The 26,180-nt window shown below is 43.4% G+C and overlaps 1 protein-coding gene and 1 long non-coding RNA gene across 12 annotated transcripts in view; one reads left to right on the plus strand and one right to left on the minus strand.

Moving 5' to 3' along the window:
- LOC111255315 (uncharacterized) overlaps nucleotides 1-26,180 on the minus strand; it is a 138,409-nt gene that overhangs the window by 68,766 nt on the left and 43,463 nt on the right. For 2 of the 11 annotated variants that reach the window (XM_022817162.2, XM_022817157.2), the window contains exon 1: nucleotides 14,576-15,472. The exons of 1 other annotated variant lie outside the window; for it this stretch is intronic. Coding sequence is in view for 1 of the 10 variants with exons in the window: in XM_022817164.2 (XP_022672899.1) it covers nucleotides 14,576-14,586 (11 nt within the window). In the remaining 9 variants the exon portion in view is untranslated. Of the gene's footprint in view, nucleotides 1-2,061; nucleotides 4,879-13,570; nucleotides 14,185-14,228; nucleotides 14,333-14,575; nucleotides 15,473-26,180 lie in introns of those variants that run through there. 8 more of the 11 variants (XM_022817164.2, XM_086991047.1, XM_086991086.1 and 5 more) reach the window with 6 other exon arrangements.
- The window catches only part of LOC111255317 (uncharacterized), a 40,703-nt gene continuing 40,417 nt past the window's right edge, over nucleotides 25,895-26,180 (plus strand). The window contains exon 1 of the long non-coding RNA XR_002675425.2: nucleotides 25,895-26,017. This is a non-coding gene — a long non-coding RNA (uncharacterized LOC111255317). The remainder of the gene's footprint in view (nucleotides 26,018-26,180) is intronic.

A 26,180-nucleotide genomic window follows, 5' to 3' on the forward strand; every position in this document is an offset into this window, starting at 1 on the left:
ATCTGGGTGGGATGTAAGTGTCCTTTTTAGTTCCTACACTATAGTGGCTAAGCACAAAGCAAACAGAGAAACTAGGATGCATGAACACACAATATGCGTAAGGCAGTGTCTATATTTTCTAAAACAGTTATGTCAGGAATACAAAATGGGTTGGGTTTTCTTTTTAGTTACCGCGAATTTTCTGCGGCGACTAGGTAGTCAGCACCGCTATCGTTCACGTGATTCAGTTTCGGTAAATTTCATTGTGAACAAAATGGTTATTATATACAGTATAAACTCGCAGTAATTTGTTTTTGCAACGGCTATATTCATACAAGCCGATACTTAGTAGCAGAAGGATTTTTGACAATACGAGTACAAATGATTCCTGGTCAGAGTAATTTTTCTTAACTTAGTCAAAATAAGCCAATTAATGAGATAAACAACTTGCAGCCACAACAACTATGAAATATCATTGTTTCCCGTAAGAACTTTCGAATCTTTTTCAGAACAATGAAAACAACAATGATTCGTTTAGGAGATGCAATAGTTGACCTTATATATAATTGTCGTAATTAAGATTACTCTCGGTCGCTGTCGTCGCTACGCTTTAGGCCTCACGGGCATTTTTCTCATAAAAGGTGTCATGTCAAATGGTCAGAACCTTTCATAACAGCGTCCTGTCGATTGCTTCTCGTAAACTACTGCGGTCAGGATTTGATGCCTATTCTTCGCCGTTAGCAACCCACGCAAGGTACATCATCACTACATGTTTTGCGTTTCGTGCAGAAAGTGAACCTGAAACTGAACGTCCTGGCTACGTCAAGAGCTGAGAGCGCAGAAGTGACTGTCTTCACAAGTCAAATTACATACTGGCTACTGAATACAAATGACGAAATCGTGACACAGCTGATTCGATAACAACGACAAATGCTTAGAATACATCGAATAGGCCGAGAATTGAGGATTTTTTGCTGTTGTGTTATAGATTCTGATTTCTTTTTCTACCGATAAGTGATCTTCTTTGAAATTACAAAATCACTTTTTTAAAAAATTATATACAGCTTTTTCTTTTTTTTTCTTTTTGTTGTCCGTCAGTTCTGTCGGCTTCAGTTCTACCAGAAAACGAGCTGAACTATATTTTTGAACAAAGAAGCATCGACAATTTGAATACGCTCTCATAGCTCTAAAGGAAAGCGAAATAATACAGCCTAGCATAACGGGCGGCTTGAACTGTGAAAGGAAAACGCATTTATATTCTGAACATAAATTTATTTTTTGAATGAACATAAATTTTAGGACCTAAAACAAACTGAAGTGCAATTTTCCTATATGCTTAAAGGCCATTTAACAGTGTTACCAAGTCTGTTTAGAAATAGCAAATATGGCCACAAAAACAGGAAGGCACCGGGTTAGAATCGTTGAATGGTACTCCAATTTTAGCCAGAATTAGGCAAGCGCAGACCAACTAGAGTAGGCCAAGTCACCGGTGCATCATTGACACGCGAAACATCGTTTGCCCTCAGAATCTTTTTGCCTCATTCGATTTGCCATGAGCCGATAAGCTAAAGCTGCGTCGAAAGAAAAGACAAATCATCAACCACAAAAGTAGAAAATCTCGGTAGGTTTGTCAACGGGATTTAAAGACATTGGCCTCTGTGGGCCACCTAAAGGGGTGAATAGGTACTAATAGATTTTATATGAAGATAGAGGTTGAGTTGCGATACTGCCAAATAGTGGGCACCTTTCGTTCATATGCTATTATGAACGAAAGGTGCCCATTATGTTAAAAATCCCTGTCTATGAACTCATAGCAAACAAAACGCTCATGTCAGCTTGCGATGCGTGATTAACCTCGAATAACACTTGGCCTCAGAGTTTAATGGCAGTTCTACGGTAAAGGTCTACAGGCTTAATATGTTATTAGCTCTATCGGTTATCGTATAATAGCAATTGACAAGCTCAGCTCCTTCCTTTAGGAAGAAGCTGAGTTTGTGCTGCACGTTTTATCGACTGTATATCTAAAAAACCCTCGTTCGGTTCGGGTGATATTCAAAGCAATAGCTGTTTATGATAACTTACTCTTTCGCTCTTTCTGTGGTACGAAGCCAGAACTTTGCCGCAAAAAAGTCTATAAAGCTAGTCGCAGTTTTGTCTATACGACATAGGCAGCCACTGGAATGAACAAGTAGGTCCTGCACTGTCTTCGAGAGATTCACCAAAAAACTATTCAATGTCATTATATGCAAGCCGAAGAAGTTATTGTCCGCACACAGTGTTTCACGTTTGTAAATTATGACGCGCATCAATTCAACGCTGGATTACAATACTGCGTTTGAACGTATCCAGATGTATTTTCAGAGAGTGACCAGCAGCGATCTGCTCTTGGACCTAATTTTTTCGTAAAGAGTTGGCATTCTGCCGGCTGGACCTTCACCTGAAGAGGCCAATGAAGTCGAAGCCAAAGTAGTTCGTTTCTTTTGTATGTTGGCATGACGTGTAGGTAGCCCTTCCGCCTCTTCCAAAAATATCAACGTCGCTTGTTGAGCCGCTCATTTCCTTCCTTCCATCTAGCTGACCTTTAACTAGCAGCCTTCTAGATCACACCAGTGAGAGTTACCGGCGAAGCCGAGCAAAGGCGCTGCGCCTTTTCCCTCTCATGAGACTTATGAGCAGCGGGTATAGATGGAAGGCCATTCCATCATGAAACCAACCCTGGGCCAACGTCCCTTCAACTCTATTTAGGTCGACCCGAGAACGCGAGTTGAGTGAGAAATAGATATGAAATCTACCGCCGTCTGTTGAGTGAGCACCAAGGAGTCCACTAAGCCAACATGCACATGCATTTTGCAGACCTAACCTCTATGCACCAATGTGGCCTTGCATGCAAACTGCACTTCTCCGAAGTGCTGCTGCGGCGGCGTAGCTTTCATACGTTACCTTCACTACTATTTGTAATGCCCCGTTATAATGTTTGACATCATGGATCCTTTGGCCGGGTAAGACGCGTTAAGCTTACGAGTAAATTTAGACGACAAAAGTTTGTGCGTGATTTTCAGAATTTCGTGTCTTTGTTTTTATAACGATCGGCCTGCTTTTGCTATCAGTATCTTCTAAGGCGATGCAATATACTAGGACGGCAAAGGGCGCACGAAGGCATATCGAGGGCCCTAATATTTGGAGCGGACAGAACAATATCTGTGCTAGCTCAATTGTCGGACCTCGTACAGACTCGGTGGGGAAAATTAGAATCCAGTATTATAATTGTTCGGTTGCATTCCGAACCAAAAAAGCTTGCACTTCTGGGTGGACTTGATTTCAGGGTAAAGGAAACTTTAATTGATACTGACAGATGTCTAAGTTTTCTGCTTCATAAGGATAGAATTAATTTTCCGGTATCAGCGTGCTACCGTTCGAAGTTGCTGTACCGTTACGAACGCATGGAAATGTTTCTAAATAGATGAGATGTTGAAGTGAACTGCAATGTCTTCTCGCATCGTATTCTGAAGTGCCGTTACGTTGTGAAGCTTACTTTTTCTCTTTAAATTCGCGAAAGAAAGCCGCGAAATACTGCAACTTCCATCGATATCAACAAGATCCTACAACCAGTAATAAAAACATAGTAATTTAAAATAGACATCAACATATTACTACGTATTAAAAACTGCACCTTGCCTGTTTTGTACACAGATAGTTCTAAATGCGTCAAATCTGATCTCTTGTTTTACCATTATGACAATGGGAAACATCATCTCATCCAAATACACAGTCCCATGACGAGCGGCATGTTAATGAAACCTAATGGGAAACATATCGTAATAAATATTAAATTATTCTTTTCTCGAAAGAACAGTAGAAATGGGAATAGCCGTTCTTCAAGGCTGCACGTTCCTCCTTCGAGCCACGAAAATGCTCCTTTGCCCTTAGCTACTTTTCCGTCTTTTTTTCGCTACTAGGGCTGCTTATAATGCGCAGACAATTTTTGTCCTTGCTTTGATACAAATTTGTGATTGTTAAAGAGAGTGCTATGGGAACACCACGATGCAAAAATACATAAACACTCTTACGTCCGTAAAGAAGACCGTCCTCTCAAGACCTGGTTAAGTCAGTTATCAAACGTGTTATAGCAGCATTTCGACGCAAACATTCGAGTTTACTAAACATGTACACATTGAAACACTGCCTAAAACATTTGCAAAAAACTCCTTATCGAATGTTTGTAAGCGCGTTTCTCGACGATACGCTCGTTATTTTACAGAATCAGCTAGTATAATTAAAGTGGAAAGGTGTTCGGCTTGGTCGCAATTTACTGAATTCTCTATGAGGCGCTTGCCGTCCTATATCTAAGCGTGGACTTCGAGATCTAAATGTAGATGGGTTTAGAAGGAGTACGAATTTCACCTTTGTACTAACAGTGGTAGTCATAGATAGCGATTCCGGTCAATACATTCACTATACGTTCTCATGTAAGGGTTACTGCCATTTTGAACATCCGCTATGTGATGCAGATCGCGGCTGCTTTCGCTGATAGGAAGTTCGCTTCGATCGAGTGTTGCCCTATACATTGTCTGTCAACCTGCTGATAAATTCCCGAAAACCACCGGCGCGTTTAAAATGGTCTTTTTTTCTTTGTAGTAATTTGATTAATGGGGCAGCAGAAAACTGAGTAATAGTAGTATACATTAGTTCGTTGGGGGTACCTTATGCCAATAGAGATGACCAATTAAGTTCTTAGGCAATCGTGAAAAAAATGTACATATATATGTCGATAAATGTTCGATAGTATTTAACTACTAGCTATGGGATAATATCGCATTAATCCGAACGACTTAGGCTCACGCAATGAAGATTAAGTTCAGCAAACATTCTACTTTTTCTATCGTCCCCTAATACCGATAGAGTTAGTTAGTATCTAGTTATACCATACAACTTCGTTAATTAACGCCGCTATGTAACTCAAAATGCACCTATAGCCTTGAGTTGTATGCCACCACTGTTTTTCCACGGTCGCGTTGTTACTACTTTCAGCATAGCCAGCTGAAAATTTACCCGAACTGCAATGGGCAACTTCAGTAACTCCGGCTGAAAATGACAAAGTACGTGTCCGATATGTAAGACTATTATTATGTGATAGACGGCAGGAAATATATGATAGAATAATGGAATAGAGGCTTTCAAAAGTCGAGGGCAACGGAGATGCCGGAGTTTAACTGGACAACCGCTCGCAATGCTTACATACAAGAAACAGAATGTCCGTATTTTGAACAATTTAAGGTTATTGTTAGGATCGAGAAGCAAATGATAAATAGATAAGGGTTAGTGAAAACAGTTTTAGCAGTGTACACATTTCAAAACGCTTACACGATGCTTGTTTGAATGTCAGATCTTAATTACCGGCTATCTGTCAAATATCAGATATAAAAATGGCAATCCGCACCTTTTCTCGACTAAGAACTAGCCCACAAAAACATGTTTACTGCCCATTGCTTTTTTTTTTTTTTTTTTTTTTTTTCGATTAGTGTAAATGGCTCACACATATGTGCGATAGTCGTATTGGAAACATGCGGTAACTTTTGACTCATCACAGCTTGACAAAAGCCCTTAGAGCTAATGAGCCACTTTAATTTTTGTCTTTTCTTGTTAATGCGTTTAGTCAGAATCTAGACCGTCATTGTATTTTACCTTTACTCGAAAGAAGAAACACGGCAACTGCGTAAACATACAGATCATTTTTGGTTCGCACACAAGATGTGCATTTTGCCTCTATTGCTCAAAGTGCTATTATTCATTCACTAGGCCTTTTGTTAAGCAAGGGGCGGGAGGTTAGTGAAGAAGGTCAACAACTTTGTCTTGCGGCGCACGGATTATGTTGCTGTGACGGGGGCACCGATATCATTAACGAAGGCTCGTATTTGTCCTGCAGTTCCTATTGGGATAGTTGAAAAGCACGGGCCGCGAACTATGCGGTTAGAATGCAAGGCACTGCTTACCCGTACGACCGGTCACATCAATGCCTCGATCCCCTTCTCCTGAACTACAAGCTGGCGCTCCTATATTCATAAGATGACTGGTCAGTACAAAAAATCACGAACTATTCTTGTTCGTTTCATTGATCACCGCTTTGCTGTTCATTCTGTCTGGAGCGATGAAATCGTCAACGGAAATTCCGTCGCCTTCACGTAATAGCATCTATCGTTGCCATTGTCAGCAACAAGAGCAAAATCATTATGATCTCCTATTGTCATAATGCTAATTAGTATACACGCGGTCGATTATTTAAAAAAAAAAAATAGGATGAAAGAGACCTCCTCTTCTGTCCTAAAGCCTGTGGCCGCAGCAGGGCCAGTTCCAGGCAAGCAGAAGTTATTGCTGTCGTCGCCAGTTCTCCTTTTCGATACGTGATGTGTGACGATGCTCTGTACGTACTGTACGTGATAACACATGCTGCACGCAATCAAGCAACAAACCAAGGGCCAAACGGGGGGGGGGGGGTCAATTCGCCTACCACCTCCTATTCTGCTGAAAAATCGTATGTCCGCTACGCTGTGCGCATTGGAAGACTAGTATGTGTTTTCATAGTGGCTGCAGTTGGCCTGGCTTTAGTGGTCTGCCTTTGCAGTTCAAGCCTCTTTAACTAGCATAGGTATCCCCCAAAGAAAAGCGTAGGGGGTTATACACAGGGTCGTGGGATGTCAGACAACGAAACCGACATGCTAAACATAAAGGCGAAAAAAAGGCCAGCGACGATTGATTCATTGACATATTTCTGCTTGTTTCGATAACGTGCCGCATTTCAGCCAATCAACAGGAATGAAAATGGCGATTCGTTAAAAGCCGAAGCAAGCGGAACTGGCGACGCGATCGGTAGTAGCACGGATCGCTTGTTTGAAGACAGACGAGATGAAATGAAGGAGGCACAAGCTTTGAAAGCCGACGCTTGTTGGTATGCTATTTTTTACTTGTTTTATGGATTCTTAGTCTAAAAGTATTACATATTCGTTGGTACCATCGCAGTTTGTGGTATCGTATCGTTATTCATTAGCCGCAAACTACGGAAAAGCCTGCGGCGGCAAGAGAGGCGTACACAGGTGGATGCGGCCGTTTAAAAGCGAAACAGCTGCAACGAGCGACCGTTATAGTACCAGCGTTAGGTAATTCCGAACAACTGGCCTATAGCTGCATCAAGGAGGATAGCCGAGGGGTTAGAAGTCACCGAGTTATGGCGGCGGTATCAGCCGTAACTAGCTACGTCATACCGCCGCCAATAGCTACGTGAAACAAATGATATAATATGTGTAATTTTACTTCCATATGCGACCAAAATACAGAGAGCATATATTCATATTGTACGTATATCTCGATTACTGTGTCAACAAAGTAGTGGCTATTGCCGTTTATTCCGCTGTACATTTGTAACGTTTTGCCTGCTGATCCTCGATAGTTGGTCGTCACCGTTAGATCTAGACGACTCTGCGCTACCGCTGCTTCATCATTAACTTACTGTAGCGGCCATACGCATTTCAGAATTTGAACTACAACTTTGTGACTCAAATGAAACGATAACGAAAAGAAAAAGGTAGCGACCGATACATAACGTTTTACCGTCAGCAAACGACAAGTTAAGCAGTAAGTATTACGTGCGTTGATATTTCCACCATGAACGATGTCGCTCTGTCCCATTGGTGAGCGACAAATTTCATCGGCGAAATGAATAGGACCAAGGAATAACCAAAAAGGTCCGTCTTTCATGCAGCCCAGATAAGTCGGACATTATAACGTTGCGGCACAATCAATTTTTCTGTGTCTGTTCAGACAATATAGTGTATACGTCTCAGATAGCTAGCTTTATATGCCACTTCTAGCGTTATCAGTGCTGTCGCTACACTGAGTAATATTATTATTTCTGTCATAAGAGAAACGGCTGTATCATTTACTGCGTCCCAAAGAAATGATCCGACACTAACCCGATTTTCGGGTCTTCTAATCTGTGAGATCATGTAGGCTTTGCAAACGTTTCTTATTATAGACGATGGCCTATGAATCTCCTCGTGAAGATACTGCTTTTTAATTGAGTTCGAGCGCAGACGTGCTGGTGGTCAGCAGTTTCAGAGAACAGGACGTAAAGTACGAAAAACATGACGCACGCTTCGGTTATGGAGCGTAATAACACAGAGCTTCTTCGCCAATCTTTGTACAGAATTCGACAATGAGTCCCTTTTAGTCAGGTTAGTTGTTGTTCTCGAACTATTACGGCAGTTATCAATCATAACACGCCCTTGGATATCGACAAAAACGTATTACATTTTTTCAGATATATCGGGGATGTTCAGGCGAGGAAGACAATCAACAAGCACTTAAAGAAATCAATGGAGGTCCTATAGATGACACTCTTTATCTGTTCCTATAAGAGCGTTAAAACAAGACTAAGTAGTAGAGGCGATCGCAGTGCTTGAGTAGCGGGCTTCTCCAATACGTTCTCACTGAATGAACTTTTCCGTGGTCAAATCGACACGCAGAGCAGTATCAAAATTTGCTGAATCGCTTAATCTTACAGCTTGAATCGTATTGGGTTAATCCGATCTTCGGCAACGTTCGATAGCTCCAAAACGACTTCTTTTTTGTCATTGAAAAAAGCTGCCCAGTTAAGGACTGACTTCGAATTTTCAAACAGCCTGTATATGGCGAATTACGCGTATGATTATGTAACACATATGTATCCTACAGATATTTCTACACTGTGTGACGTGCTCTTGTTTTAATTGCCCTTTTCCGCTCTCTAAGCGCGCTTAGTTGTGATTTTCGGTCTGGATGTCCGGGCGTTATTTCCCACGTCTGTCAACTGACCTGACCTCACCCTCTGAAGGTTGGTCTAAAGTTTTGAAACATTTAGAGTAGGATGGAAGCGCGATTGTCCTATTTGATACGAACATGTTTCTTTCCACCAGCAAACATATAGAAACTATATTCAGTTGTCAAAAAGGTCTGCATGCCCCTTATTAGTTTTGTTATCTACGAAATGTCCAGTGGCTCCTACATGAATATTATATGTTTGTTTGGAGCGTATTTTTTGTTAGGTTCTTTGCCACTACTGCTGGCTCGGTCATTTTTACTTTCTCTGCTGCTTCCCCAAAGTCTTTAAATGACCTTCTGTGTTAAATCAACACGCGCGTTCGTCCGCTCCCGTTTTGTGCAAATTGCGACCCTGTTTAGCTGTTTGTTTCCTAGGAGCAACCCACCTGGCGCAAGCAGTGGCAAGCCAACGTTACGCCGAGGAAGCCAGAGAAAAGCATGAACAGGAGAGATGGAACAGTTATGAGAAAAGGTCGTCGCTGCCCCACTGAGGGACGGACGACTCTCTCTACCAGTAACAGCAGTAGTTCACATATTTGCCGGCTAACGTCAAGAACAAGTGATGCTCTAGGTTCGAATAGGTGTTGTGCTGAGAGAATCACCGCAGCGCCCAATGACGAAAGCATCTTGTTTTTGGTAGCTCAGTAGAAGCAAGTTCTTGCTCTCTCTTTCAGTCAGCCATTTTTGTCGTTGCGCGTGTCTCTGTTTTGCGTTGACCGTCGCCGCCCCCTCCACAGGTACCGCCATGTTGGTTTTCTGCAGCAGTTTGCATTGCCGCTGCTGCTGCTGCTGTTGTGGTCCCATTAGTCGAATTGGCGGCGGGCGATCCACTCGGTAAGTGGACCTTTTATGGAGGGATGTTGCTGCCTATAGTTTAATAGTTCTGTCTCTTCAGAAACAGCATCGACAACAGCGACTCGAGCGCTAACGATACGGACAGAGCCGAGTCCCGGTTGTGTTGCTACGTGCGACGTGTCTTAGTTATCGTCGTCGTCATCGTTGCCGTCGGCGGCGGGTACGAAGATACCTCGCTGACGATCCGACGCAAGATGTGAAAACGAATCGTTTTTTTTTCTTTCTCGTCACTGTCGCCGCGACAGCCGCCACCTCGGCAGCGGCGTCGCAAGCCAACCATGCACTGCTGTTACGCCCCAAAAGATGAACTGTGGAAACGAATGAAAAATAGACAAAAAACAGGCGGGCCGGCGGTGAGCCACGCAGCAGGCAGAGGAACGCTGTAAAAATTCAGAGGGGGAGTGGGGCACCAAAGCAAGGAACTAGTCTGTTCGTTCGTAGCAGCGGCAGCGTTAGTGGCTGTTAGCGACGAAACAATCACTGTAAGGAGTAAAAACATCGCCGTGATGAAACTCTTGCTGCTGTCCGACCCAGAGCCTAGTTATATTAACATCGACCGGCCGATCAATGTTGACAACAGATCCGAAAACGAGAGCTGTTGGTTTTAGAAATCAAATATTCGTTACTGTCAATAGTAGCGGTAGCAACGCGTAGTGGCAACGATGTTAGGGCTGAGAAAACGATTTGAAACGTTCGCCATTAGATGATGTACTTTTAAAATGATGCCAATACTTGGCCGAGTACATAATGGCTCATTATCGAGCTAACGGCAGTAAAGGGTACAGTGAGGCCTTTAGGAAACAGGTACTAATCAGACCGCCGATAGTGTCTAAGCCATTGCTAAATTTGCTCCGATATTTTCGTACTGCTGCTGTTCAATAATAATGCTATGTCGGCTATAAAGGAAACAGGTTGACAGTACGATCTGACGCAGGCGAGACGCTAATGACCTAGTCATCGGCCGGTAATAAGGTCGAATGCTTAATTTCTTAGCATGTGTTTAGAAAATATTCAATAGCTTCACTAACCAACTTCGTTACTTGGTACAGCGATACAAAACTCATCCATGTCATCTTTTTTTTTTGCTGATTGATTAAGTGTCCTTCTTCATGAAGGAGTAGAGGGGGCCCCTTATTATGGGGGGCCAAATGTTATGAAGGTATAAAATTACACATTTTTCGTAGATGTACGATTTAGATACGACCTTCGTACCGGAGAAATAGTTTTTGTAACGGAAGGCAAAACTGAATAGCAAGCATGCATCAGTGAAGCCTTGCTATTGACCACACCGATTACGGTCAAACGGATGTCAAATATTTTGTACTTTTATTGTGTTTTCGTGATTCTCCTCCTAAATAGAGCATAGTAGTTATATATATCGACGGACACTGGTGTTCACGGAAAAAAAACATCGTTACTGCAAGCTAATTCACCTTCTAGGTCATTGCTAGTAGTATATAATAGATACCATCTCCCTGCTAGCCTGACCCACTACCCATACATCTTTTTCTAAGTACGGCCTCCAGTTAAAAAATAGTATATATATATGGAACAATTCCTATATGTATTACGTGAGTTTTCCATGCATTTAGCAATTCTTTATGGTAACGGTGCAGACAATGCTCCCTTCTCTGTCATTTTGCCACGCCATTTGATGAACTATTACGTATGTAACAGCATCACGTATTTTATTCCATCTGACTTACGTATGATCAGTTGTGTTCGGTATAATTTTTCTATGGTAACTATGGTCTGCTTCTTCTATCTGATGGGGTAGCTAGCTCATGTTAGCCGTCGTTCGGCGTTCGCAAAACATCTGAGCATATTTGATCGTGTAATACAATTATCATTTTCGTTTAAAAATGCTTATTCATATAGATACTTTTCGTGCGCGTCGCAAGAGCTCGGTCTAAAGTCTTTTTTTTTTACCGCTAATCGCATACGTGGTACTATAACTACCTGCAGCACTATACAGGCCACGCTCAATTACACAATTAAAGCTCGACGTTTTTTTTTTGCGATTTTTTGAATTTAATGTTATCGCAGTATGAATATTATGATGTTTGGTGAGGTCATCGGACATGTGTTTCTTCTGATAAATATTGGCGACGCGTTAAGCAGTAGCCAATAACGTGGCAGATTCCACATAAACTTGTTAAGGACATAACTTCAACGAGCACATTCTGGACACGTTTTAATATCTGTCTTTGTAAGACAAATACGAAGCGACAAGGGCCATAAATAAACGATAGTTGGCTATTGACGCGGAGCTGTGAAGTTCACTATCGCCAGCACGGATATTATTATTATTGTCCTTACCATCGTAACGATCAAACGACACTGTCGCAAAATTATCGCACAGAAAAATGATGTCATTGTTACTGCTACGGGTTCTGTCTTTACCTCAGTCATTTTTATTGTACAGCAGATAGAACACGCAGGCATTCATGGGACAATAGGCCGTTAGGTACTGCACGTAAAAACACAAGAACGATGATGTCTTGTATAGGTCGTGATCATTGAGATCAAATCTCTTCAGTCGTCGTCAACGTCAGTTATCACCCAGTCATAATTTACGTATTGTTGGATAAGCGTTACAATATGCACGCCCGCCTCTCCTCGTTGATTAGCAACCCTGCGTTGTGGGCAGGCCCCACCTATGACGATACTGCTGGTTCTAGTCTAATAGCGAACACTGAATAGGCAGATCTTTTCCTTGTAGACGATTTGCTAATAAAGATGTGCAGCCGATTTCAGCAAATGTTCCTCAAGCTGTCATTTGTCGTCCTATACCCCTTGCTGCTGTTGTGCTTGCTTTAGGTGTACTTCATCGGTATGGCTAGAAGTGGACTCATTGCTTTAAACGAACGTTATTGTGGCGTGAAAACAATTTATCGTCTGCTAATGCTCGCTGTATGTACGGTTTTCGATTAATCTGGTGTAAAAAAATATAGCCTAAAATTAATATATTTCGCGCATGGCCGCTTATAACGGATAATCTAACCGGTTTTGCAAGAATGCCGTCTGCTACTAAAGTATTCAAACATATACCTTTAGAAGATCTCTAAAGGAGAAGGAAAAGCGAGATGTCAGTTGATATGACACAAAAAAAGTAAGAAGGAACTACTACGATCATTTTCTCAAGCCTTTTCAGTGGAAAGATCTTTGAAACAAATCATCATCTGTGAAATTCATTAAAAAGCTAATGAACGTAAGATTATTTCGAAAAGAACGAATTTAATTTATGCTTATTATATAGGATCTCACAAGCAGATTTGTGGCAGTACAATCTAGTGTTAGTTAGTTTTAATAAAAACAAGATTAAGGAACCTTAAAAGAATGCACATACTATATAAACCGCAAGACGAGTATATATATATTCGATGAATAAAAATATTAATGCTAGCGTTTGCTGTTTGCCAAATGCCAGCAAGCACACAAAAGTCAATTCTCTCTCCAACGAAATGTCTGTTATTACTTATTATCGTACGCATACTCCTCTGCTCTCCTTGCATAGTAATGTTATTTTAATACTGTTTTATATATAGTTTTTTAAACAAGTGTATTTAATTCGATTTCTCGCTCGATGTAGGTATCGCGTATAAAATTTAGTAAATAAATAGATACACACAGGTATCTTGGCAAGAATAGTCTTAACCAGCTGCCATCATGAATAAGAAAGGGAAAAAAAAAACTATGTTAATGCGTTTACACTGTGCTTGTATCAGAATATCCATCATCTTGTCCTGTGACAGCTACCATAGCAAATTGCTACGTGGCAACGCGGCTGGATAGCAACCAACGAGTTTGACGCACGTCACTCGTCTGACCAACTTCAATTAGCAACTCGGCCTCGAAAAATTCTGTGGTGCCTCGCTGCACTTACCGTCGCGAATGAGCGAACGAGCAAACGATGGGGACGGAACAGGCCGACAGCTACCGGCGTCACATCATCGTGCCGTGGTAATAGGCGTCGTAGAGGTAACACAGTGGTTACGCTGGCAACTACGCCCACCCCTGGCTGTATAGATGCTGCTGATGTTGATTCTTACTCTTTCTCGAAATACTCGCATTGTAGCAAGCCTCGATCCAACTTCCCCTCTTTAGTATGTCCGCTACTGCTTCTGGTCGCCCATCGTTTGCTGATTGAACATACGAAGATAAACAGGTACTGATAGAGCTGCCGTTGTTGGTAGCCTATAGAAACAACAATCGAATCTTTCGTTTCACCCGACTGATTTTCCCCTAGCTGGATGTCGTTGACAGCTTTCCAATACAGAGTCGAGGTTTTGAAGTTCGTTGAGGAGGTCTCACGAGTTCAGCTTACGTGTCTACGTGAAGTACTACTCGCTGCATAGACTGAGACAGGATCGAGCATATTATAGCTACATATGTCCCGAACAAGTTGCCTTCCTAACTCTTAAATATGTGTGACAGTGGCGCTGCGCAGTAGACTTTTTGCGCAGCATCCACGCATATAGATCCCAAAAAGCGCTAAAAACAAAAGCAAGTCTAACTTTATTTACTGCTCGATTCGTGCTTACACCACCTGTTGAGTTACCAGTTGCAAATTATTGCATTTCCTTGTTACATCGATCATCGAGAACCGGTTGATTCGACCTTTCCTTCGTAACTGGTGCTCGATGTCCTAGAAAATTTTAACGAAAACGTCGACAGTATGTATACTTTGTTTCAACAACTGTCCACAAATGTTATCTAGATGAATCTTACAGACCTCTTAGTCAAGTGGTTGTCACTTGGCGATTGGATAACGAATCATGCCGCAGCGGAGAAAATGGACGCGATGTCAACTTTTTGCAATTTCTCCAAATCAGTTGTAGGTATTAAGGGTACCGTATTACCTCATCTCATGTAGACAAGTAGTACTTACGAGATCCTCATTTTAGATCGATTGTGCGTCGCGTCGCAAGCTATCACATGCAATCGGAAAGACAGCTCCGTTCAGAACATGTACGAAATCACACAGAGATCAGTAAGCTGAATAGACAATGGTTGCACTCGTATATAATTACACTTCCGCCGACACAAATCCTGAGAGGTACAGCAGGGAAAACAATAGATATCCAATGTAGAGAGGTAGAAAAAAAGAGAGAGACTTATATTGAACGAGGTAGCGATGCAATTCAAATCGCTTCGAATACACACTCCGAGCACGGACTTCACGGCAGCCGATGACGAGCGAGTCACTTACGCGGCTTTCAGATTCACATACTTCTAACACGAGTAAATTAGTAATATTGTTGCTATTAGGTAGACATTAAGGCACCATTAAAAATAATAACTAATAAGTTGAGTGCCAATTATAGGACTTCAATTGAACCAGCCAAACTGTTATTCAAATCCTGGTGAGCAGTTGATCTTGATTCGTGCTCACCCTCTTCATTATCAAATATCGGCTACGTTCGAGAAGGGAGTTAGGCGCCTTTCAGAAAGACCTTTACTGCCAGATGGCCCCGAAGTTCACAAGCGTGTATCTTTCAAGCGGCTTTTGCTGGGAGCCCGCTGTCGTTAGCCGTCTGTGATCAGGGCCGCACTGCTGTTGCACAACTATTCCACCATCACCTGAAACCTCAGCACTGCTTGAATCATCACTACCGCTACGGCACTACTGATTGACTGACTGACCGACTGTCGCTCCAGCAAAAGTTGCGGCAGTGGCAGGAGAGCGATCACTGCATCAGCGTCACGACCAGACGACGTCGACGCCAGCGATAGATCGTTCTAGCACACGCTCCCTGTTACCGCTGCTTCTGTGGCTGTGCTGGGCGGCAGACAACTTGCACTTACAAGCGAAAAGACGGACCGATGCAGAAAGAAAACATCGGCTAACGGCTAAGCGCCGTCAGCAGAGCGTTGGATGGGAGGAGAATGAGCGAAGCGGTGAGTGGGGCCCAAAGCAACGTTGTCTGCTGTTTCGCCGCCGCTGTTGGCGCTCGGAGCAGCCCTCACCGCTGGTCGCCGCCAGAGAACTCGTCCGTTATAGATGTTCATAGCTGGTGTCCGGAAATCTTGCGGCTCGCGTTCGGCATTACGGCATGGTCGTATATAGGTTTACAGTGGTAGTCGGTGTCGTGACACGGCACTGCCAAGCGCCCCCTGCGTTCATAGCTGGCAGCAGCCCTCTCTCTAAACGCTGCGCCCCGTCACATCTAACGCGTCGGCCAGTGCTGGTGCGTTATCAGCAGAAGAAACAGAACCTGCAGCGTCAGAACAGACAGCGTCGACAGCAATGCCCTACATGGAAACACAGGCAAACAGACGGAATTATGTTGAAGTGAAGATGCATGCGCCCGAGGCGACCACGTTCTCCATTCGCGCGCTGAACTTTGAAGTGTTCGATAGAGCGTTGTGATAAATGGGATGGGGTTGTTGGACCGAGCATAACTTGGACACGAAGACGGATAGGCATTGAAAACCTATTAATTGAATTCTCTAAACAATGAAATATTATATAGGTATTTATTCGACTATGTCAGAAACAGCCTATAGTTATTGTATCTCCTTCTAGGTACCGCTTGTCAAACGTATACCTTTATACCTGATAGCTTTCAACGCTATCAGATGGCTTCTCGAAGATCCGGTGAACATAAGCACAGCGCTATAATTCTGATCGCCCCTTAAGCCATTAGTAGAAAACGTAGTCAGTCCAGAACATCTGACCACTGTGTCATCATAATTGCGGGACCGAAATCACGATCTACTCTGCACGGAAGGGTCAGAATAGCAGAGTAGCGAAAGGCGGCAAAGTTGAGCTCCGCTATGCGGAAGAGAGCCTGTCTTCGAACCCAAGATATGATGTACTTTTCGTACGTAAAATTGGAAGCTGTAATAGCTTTTGAAAGACCTTTATAAATACTCTAGAAAGCAATAATCACAATAGGAAGTTACAGTAGGTATAAGTTTAACCCGTGTATGCAACTCCCGGTGCGTTGAACATTCCACCCAATGTCTTGACTGCTTTTTGATATGGCTGGCATGCCACCATTTACGTCCGCAACGACTGAAGCACGCTAAAAATATATTGCATGGTTTTTCCGGGGAAGGGGAAGCGAGACTGCCTGGAGTTGGATGTCTGTGTATTACCTCTGTTACTTTAAATCCGCCGCCCAGTCTCGCTTAACCGTCCAAAACAGTACTGATCATTGAATCAATAAATCAACATTAATTGAGTTTATATATTACGTAACTGGAGCTAAGTTACCACCTTATACCTATATATAACGACCGCGCTCTCACCCGAGGGTTGATTTTATACCTTATTAACCTTAGATCATATTCCATAACCTATGTGTCGTCCGATGATTCAAGTAACTGCTTGAATACGGGTATAGCCATACGATATCCAGACTTGTTTAAAGAATAGAAGCTGTATCAATGCCCTCTTGAGCGGATACAGACATAATTTGGTGCTCTTGCGTGATCGATATCAACGTATATATATATAGGGGTCTTTCGGTACACTAGTGTAACCTAGTATCCAAAGTTAGCGGTCACTATATCTCTGTTGAGACCGATTTAGTGGAATTCCGCTTAAATAATAGGCTACAGTTTTAAGTGACTAGGCAATTTGGTCGTCGTAAGTAAGCATTACAAATGCTCACGCATGAAATTTTTGATTAGACGCATCTGTCAGATCAAGGGTCGATGGCTACGAAGATTCCCTTTACGACCCATGATGCGATTCAAACGTCTAAAAAGTCTCTGGAGCAGGGTACATTTACGCAGGGTAAATGTCAACGTTTCAAGACGCTTTCGCACTAGTGACATTGTAAAATCGGCCATTTGTTAACTATTCGCTACAAATCTTCGTTGATAACCAGCACCATCCACACTTTGTTTGCAATAAGCACTCTGTCGAAATCTGCAACAAAATTGAGACTACGATGAGGAACATATTGCACATAGATATAACAACTTAGGTCTTCATGTTATACCAGAAGTTGTGGCTGGGACGGATGCTCTGGTAGAACATTTTTTACTCCCCCTTATGGATGCTTTTCTGCTTGTACGATCGGCCAGACTCTGAAGTTAGCCCTAAGATGCGCTGAACTACTTGGCACTGTCATCTTGAATATGGGCACAAGGAGAAATGTTAAATTCAATATGATAAATTAAATGTCGGGAAATAGCGCCCGTGAGAAATTCATACACTCCTATGCCGATAAAGGGTAAGAATCGTTTCTATTTTAACGTGGGCGACGAAGGAGCTCTCTTCTACTTCGACACGACGGGTGGAATTTTTTTTGTCCGTAGTCCTGTTCGACCGTTCTCCTACTACTAATACAATAACTACAGTGACTGACTACAGCAGGGTTGCATGAAGACGATAGATGAGCTAGCCTTTCGCGTTAAGGGTCCAGCTAGCGAACCTGGGATACCTGTCACTAATAACTATCGATGAACTATGCACGCCACTAGCAAAGGCAACAGCGCATAATGTTTGAAAGCTCATGTAAAAGCGCTCGTCGAATCGTTGTTAAGTTAAGCAGCTGGAGGCCGATTGCTCCTACCAGAATGCTCCTCTCAAAGATTCCGATGACGATTTCGTCGTGGGTTAATGTGGGCCACTAGTCAGTTGGCTGGTGGGCCGGTTACAGCCACTGCGAGGAGAAAACGCGGAGGTACTCTTCTTCGGTGGGCCAGCATAGTTAACGGTGAATGCATAACTAAAACAAATGAACTGCTGTTAAGTTCAACAATAGTCTTAACTCGTACTAAGAAGAGTCGAAAACTTGGACATAAAAGGGAAACGTTAGCGCACTATCATCTTTTTCGCCAATTGGCTATTCACTGGCGTTTTACCAAAACAGCCATACTTCTTGCACTAGTACAAGCCATGAGGCACAATTATGGCGTGGCTGTAAATAGTGAAGTTTCGGCAAGCGGCATTATTTCCTAAAGTTTAGCGATTTCTAAATACAAACATGATATGGCCGTATATCTGCTGATAGACCACACGACAGGTGGGCCATTTTCACCGGACCCTGAAGACCTTCTGATAGTTTCCTTCCCCACAGAGACCTCCTACACACGCCATTATTTTCAGCTACTATTTTATTTGTTTTGGTTGTTGCCGACTAGTTTGGATTGAATGAAAAGTCGCCATAGTGGACGAACAGACAAGATGAAATTAAAACAGAACAAACATTTCTTTTTTTTTTTCACAATAACTGAACGTTAAGCTTGAAGCTTGAACAAACATTTGCTTATAGCTAAAATATGCCTCGATAGACTGATATGTTCGAAGCGCACGGGCCTTTGGTGACGTGCGGTGAGCAAACGAAAACGTATTTGACTTACGCGTGTAGACAGCGCGAGCTGGCAGAATGTATGTTTTCGAGTTACGGGTGCTCTGCCTGGTAGGAAAGATCTTTTGATTTGCATAAGCAAATCGAGGCGGCATAACAGCCTAAGATTGATAGGCACACGACGTCCTACGCGTATGACGCAGACAGTTCTAGCCTCAGCTCTCTACTCGTTTATGCTGGCCATTGTTCAGCTGTGCATTTTTGCCTGCTGATTCTACCTAACCTTCCATCGACGTCGTGAACGTCAGGATTCAGTTCAGGTTACAAGGATGCCACGAGGAATCAAAGCCACACATAATGCCGAGTGCTGAGCTGCTAGCAAAGACGGAGAGAGAAAATCAGCGAACACTTCTCATAATGAGTAGCGGGAAAGCAACGAACGAGACAACAACGCGCGACCGGCAACGTCACTCTCATGCTGATTTTTAATAACCTTCGCCATCATCATCAGCAGCAGCAATCAATCGTGAGAATAGCGTTGCCGTTTCATAACCCGAGAGACCCGAAACATAATCTTTTCCGCTTCATTTCGCAGCGCCCTTAACCTCTTGCCCTGTACGCCATTCGCGCCCGCCGTCACGTCTCCTTGGTGGTACGGCTTGGCGGGCATCCGGCGGCCAGCACGCGCTCAGCAATCTAGCTTGAAAAAGGCAAAAGGGAAAACACATTATTGAGGACGAAGGAGATGACATCGCTGCGTCTGCCACTGCTACCTGCTATCAGAGACGCTCCCGCTGCTTCTCTGACGCACCTTAAAGCTAGGACGGTCGCCCGTCTCCTCGTGAACGCGACACTTTTTAGCCAGCGGCAGCGAATACGCCAAACTGCGTTAGCTTCCTTCGTCTTGTTCAACAGCAGTTTCTGCTTGGCCTCTCCAGTTGCGACGGATTGGAGTGTTTAGGGTGGGTGACAGACAGAACTGATAGCCAAACAGGGTGCGAAAAAGCCAATCCAGGGTCCTTTAAGCTTTGACATGCTGTCGGCTTCTTCGTATGTAACTTTCTACCCCTGAGGCCCTTAACCCTCGTCCAAACCCCTGTCATATCTCTTAGAGCTTGTCATCGTTGTTTCCGTTGTTGTGGCTTTCTTGCTTGCCCAACGCTTCAGCCAATCCAAGGCTTTAGGTTACTAGCCCTTTTACTCCCAACACCGGCGCTTGCCAAGGACGAGTCTGTTTTCCAGCTTATCCACCGCACATTATTACCAGCAGCAGTATTGCCGCCATCTCGAACATACGAAGTCTGCGTGTTTACAAGAACAGTAGCGGTGCTAGAAGTGGCAGGGCTTACAGCGCAGACAACGAAAACGCAGCCCACGGCGAAAACTTTACTGCAAACAGCTCCATTGCTGCTTCTACCTTCCTTCGTCCCCGCTATATTTCGTATCAGGACATCTCGCAGCTCCACCCTAGAACCCTTGCTACTTCGGCAGCGGCTGGTAACGCTGCCGAACCTAGCCGGGAGACAGGCCAGAAAGTACATAGAGCAAACAAGTTGTAGCAGAAATTTACGAGCCGCAGGCGTACCGTGAGCAAGCGACCAGGCCGACAGCCCTGGGCGCATGTCTCGCTGGCTCGCTCATTGCTTGACGACGACCCGCATGCGTCCACCAGCATACACTTTACCTGCACGGCAACGGTAACAGCAACAACGAGCTTGCAGTGCCTTGCGCAAACGTTGGGCGATAACGATGGCAGCAATTACGCCGACGGCATCATTCGTAGTGACAATTAGAGCATCTGTCACGGCGCTTGTGCGTACGTCTGCTCCTTGTAGGTGCCTGGCTATTTCTGTATTTGAGCTGCTTAAGCTGACTTTCTACTAAGCAACCTTTTATCATTAGGCCGAATAGACCTTTAAATGCAGGTCGAGGATGAATAGGCTACTGTAATGCGCGCCTCGCCTGATAGGTCTCTGCTATCAGTCGTTCCAGAGATAACGCCATAGTCAGAGGAGCGTAAGGACGTACAAACCCTTGACAAGACAACAAATCCGCTACTACTACATCCGCTACAACAACGAAAAGCCAATTCGTATTTCATTACAGTCTCCACATTATGCCACAATGGACCAACTTTAAATGCGCCCAGTTTGGGAAGGGAGTGCGAATAGGCGTTTAAATATTTGTCATTTGGATTATAGCAATTTTCTTAATAGGATGATAAACCAAGGCGTCAAAGTTAGTTTACACTGTGGCAACGATTATAAAATTACGAATGCAGAAAGTTGAACTTCAGGGGTGACGCACATACCCCTAGAATTCGTCGCACTCCTGCCGTCTGGCTATGACAGGTGAAAGATTTTAGTTAGCTTGATTCCAGTGGCCTAGGGCCAGAACACCCATATAACATTGATCATACGTCCAAGCATATAGTATGATATCTGTACTAAACCTGTAATCTTGTGGAAGCTAATTTCTGTCTCGAACGCACTACGATAAGCGCTATGATACCTATATGCGTATGGCAATATAGATAGTACCGTATTTACAAGAATTGTTGAACGACTTGCCGCTAACAAATGTCATCCAATGGATCAAATGTAACAGGTTGGCAACTACATGCATTGTTTAAACAACTTACATACGACTTTCTTGTACGTTCGTTCCACAACGAATCTGGTGTTACTATGAATATTTACGTGTATAGTACATGTTACACTTAGAACGAAACCCTGTTTAGGCAGTAGCGTCACCTACTCAGCAAATGGGAACAGCCGTTGCGGTAACAGCATCTATTGCTGTTCAAACCCGCAAGCTGGGATTGTACTTAGTGGAACAACAATAGCAGAAGCGTCTAGCAGTTCCAAAACGGTTTTCGTGGTTGCTGGACAGCTACTAACTCTCCCTCCAGAGAGCGCTCTAACCCTTGGTACAGCCGTTTACCACTAGGCCTCTGGCAGTGATGCTAAGACCAACCAGCACACAAGGCTGACGGAAGAAAATGAAGTTGTATGTGGATGCAGCGCGCACGAAGAAACAACGAATAAAAAGGATAATAATCATAGCAGAAGTAGCAGCCGTGACGTTCGCGCTCCTCAACCACTCGTTTCCGCTAAACGAGTCGGACGAGACAGAAGATAATCGGGTGCCTACAACCGGCGCACAGAAGCCGTGCAGTAAGCGACTCAACCGTGGAGAAAAGTGTTCCGTACCGTTGGTCCACATGACAAGGCAAAGATGTTCCCAACTGTCTGGGCTGCTGCTGCTACAATGCCATCAGCGACTTCAATAGCACCTTCACGTAACGTTGACAACAGTTTGTGATTGTCGTTTTTGCCTTAGCCTTTCTTTATTTTGCTGCCTGTTTTGTCGTTGTCACCAACAGGAACACATAAAGGGATTGCAAAAGCGAGCAAGAACGAAAAGGGGAAATACTATTGCGCTTTTGTCGGCGATTACCGTCGCAGGCTGCCGACACGTGGCCAACTCGACCGAAAGGCGATATGGTACTGTGTTTCTGCTCCTCGAAAGCGACCAAACTGTTATAGTTCGGCCTCACGGTATATATATACAAATGAGTTGTTTGTACTATTAGTTTTACACTGCAACTATGTAACTGTGAATGATGGGATAAAAACAGCGGCAGCATGGCCAGCATTGACTGCGGCAGAAGCAGTTCTGCTTGCGTTTTGTTCGATTAGTCCTCTCCATCACTCGTGACGCCGATACCGACGTAAGCCCGGTATGCGCATACTAGCATAAAGTGGTAATCGGTGCCCATAGACTCCTGTTTACCCTCTGACCTATAGTCCTACGAGTGGTAGCGGCATAGTTACCCGGTCAGTTTGCTAGTTGCAGGAGCTTGTTTACTGCGTAAAATGCGTCATTGTCATCGTAGCTGGCAGTGCGTTCAGTATTTGATTCAATAGCCTGCGGTTGTTTTGGTGCAATTTCGGTCCTTTCTGCCTTAGCGCCGGTATAGGGAGTCCTTTCTGCGTTTACCGGCGAATCGGCATCAAATACATATGCCAGCTCAGTATAATTAAGCGTGTCACAGCGCAGTAATAGCAGCAGTCGCTCAGTAACACACTCAAATACAAGACACGATGATAAGGAGATCTACCGTTAGGCGTAGTTTCTGGTAGAATCTAGTTTTTTTTCCGCAGTGACGAAGACGGAAACGACGGCAGAAAGCCCAAACTATGCAGCAACTCTGTAGCTGAAGATTCACAGAAAATTCACAGCGGGGCTTGCTTATCAAGACGAGTAGATTGTTTCTTTTTACATGGTATGGTGGCGATGTAGCAATAATAATGATGGATGTTAATAACAGTAACGGGTGTTTAATAAATGTTAACTGATAGAAGCATGTGAGAACAAGTAAGATAAAAAGCTACTGTAGAGACCTTTAGGGGGTCCTCAAGCGCAAGGCGGCGCAAATCGAGCGCGTCTTCATAAATGAACAGCTCGACAGAAAATACGACGAGAATAAAACTCTTCGAAAGTAGATAAGTAACACTTAGAGTTAAGTAGGCAGATATTCGTACAGGTAACATGTTTATGAAACAGATCAATACGACCCTCGACCAGTTACATTTGTTTCATATACAAATAGTTTGATTTTAAGCGCTGCAACCTGTATCCTATCGATAGGACTGGAAAAACCCAGATATATTGAGGGGTGGAAGTTTTTTCGAGACACAAACTTGATTCCAGGATTCTTTGCCTTATGTAAACTGACATACCTGTAAACCGGTTCACGATGGATACATCCATCTGCTCCACTAGTTTCTAACAGGGGACAGGTTCCATGTACTCACTGCCGTATATTAAGCGTTTAGTTTCGTAGGTGCTCTTATCGTCTAGATCTATTGCTGCACGGCAGCCGGCTTCAGTACCTATAACCCAAAAGATCTGCGCTGTTGCTGAGCAGTTTGTCGGAGCCTCTCGGTGTTGCCAAGTCGATCTGTGTTGACGGAACGCCATCATTTATACCAAGATTGTTTCGTTTCTGAGTCGAGATTATCGGCGTGTTAACCTACTATTGTTAGCTACCTAGTTACTGCATTATGGAAGCAGAACGATCGTACGGTGCGCGAATGAACGGCCGCCCGCCCGCCCGCCCGCTCCTTAGATATTGTATTCAAGACAATGTTTTAATACCAGGAATTTCATACCGTCATCTGTGGTAATCATAATGGATCATTATATACTTAACGTCCGAATAATAGTTGAAGAAATAGTTCGTTCTAACGAAAAAGGATGAGACAGGACATACACAATCTATATACCCTTAGTAACGACAAAATAAAAAGAAACATAGTAATGCCTGAACTACATGTGATCATTCTGGTCACAATGAACACATATGACCTCTTACTTCCACAATGGCCATTGCCAAAGAATGTATTCATTAACTGCTCTTTATAAAATTGTCGGAGTATTGAATTTATACGCATAGGGATATAAAATAGCTATTTTTAGTTCTAGACAATTGATTCCGTATCGTGTAGCATGCAAGCCTCCCGATCTGACCCTGACGTTTCATATAGCTTGCAAATCGTGTGAGACAATACCGCCAGTTAGAAATACGGCAACGTTCGCAGGCAGAACATACGCTATCTAAATTGTATACATTTGCACATGTTAGTCATAGCTCGAACAATTTTCTGTTTTCGGTTGCATTACACTTCTGCTAACGTAACATCTATATACGTACGGTAAGATACTATATTTGTTACAGCTAAACAGCTGGGCAGCAGTCGCCCAGATGTTACCAAAATACTAGGTGTAGCTTAGAATTTATTATTGGGTTATAGCTTTCGGGCTGGAGCAGCGTGGGCATGAGACAACGGATATTCAACACATGCAGCCATTTTGCAGTTCACAATGATTTTTCTTTAGCCGCTGATCACACTTAACTGGTAGGGAAAGATGAATATCTATCACAGCTGCTTTTTATAAAACTGGTTCTTTCCTCTTCTTGCAGTGCAGTGGACATCAGTACCCCTTATAATGAAGCTACCTGCTCTTACAAAAAGCGGGCAAAAAGTTTTCTTCGGAAAAATGCGGACAATATCTATTGTGTTTGGCCTTTCGATCTGATCTGAAGTTGCGCCAGTTTAATTTGTTTTGCATATATGGGCCGTTTGACCCGCAGAGGTTTTCGTCTCGTATCCTTTGTAGCTTTCACCCTCTCTTTCGAACCTCAGTCAGCCATTCGTGGTTAATGAGCCTCACTTCCACAGCGGTCGGGCAGCGGTCACTATCAACAAAAGCGATCGAGATAAGCAGTGCGAGATAATACCTAGTCGCGCTCAGACAATAGCCGTTGTTCTGGCGTTTCCCTATTCGGCCGTAACCGCTAATCGAAAATGCCCCTCCACAATGAACCTCACAGGCGTCAAGCCAGAAAAATAGCTCGTTGACGGAGATGGACTGAAACATATTTGATGCGACAAAAGATTAATTGACAAGCATAGCTACCCCATCAATGGGTCGATCATTTTCGAAACGTACCCCCTATAGGCAGTATCTTTTGGTCGCTCGAAGGCGTCTCTATGCATTTGATCTTCATCCTAGCCACATTCAAAGCAAGTGAGTTTTCGATGGCGGGCGACATGCTCAGAAGCACCATGGCGTATGTCATCATTACCACTCTACTTCGACTGCGACAACGCCATCAGCCGTAAGTCCGACCATGCAGCGGCTTCAACGACGCATCCTCAAGAATACCTATAGTCGTCCCCATAAGACGATTCCTGTTAACGTCCTTCTGTATGGCTGTTGTTAGTTGGCATTGATCTTCGCTGCTGTGGCAGGTGGTGTGTTGTTCTTGTTGCTATGCGGAGGGAGGGAGGGGGCAATGGGTGTCATTAGTGAGAAAGTGGATACAGGAAAACTAAATATCTATTCTATTCCAGTAGCTAGTGTGGATAAAAACAGCGCGCTACAAACTCATTGTTAGACATTAAGTGGCCAAGGGCTTGAATTAGTTAATTACCTTACTATTGCTAGTAATGCGCAGAAGAGAGAGAAATCTTCGCCCGAATCAACTACCAAAGGTATTAAGCAGTACATAGAATATACGAACAAACATATTTTAACCTTCGAATAACTTTTAACAAATGAAAATAATCTAGTTACAAAATAAGCCGATTTAATGATCATCCGTATATATATATATATATATATATATATATATATATATATATATATATATATATA

Source organism: Varroa destructor, unplaced genomic scaffold (assembly GCF_002443255.2).
Source record: "Varroa destructor unplaced genomic scaffold, Vdes_3.0 BEIS01000001.1, whole genome shotgun sequence".
NCBI lineage: Eukaryota > Metazoa > Arthropoda > Arachnida > Mesostigmata > Varroidae > Varroa > Varroa destructor.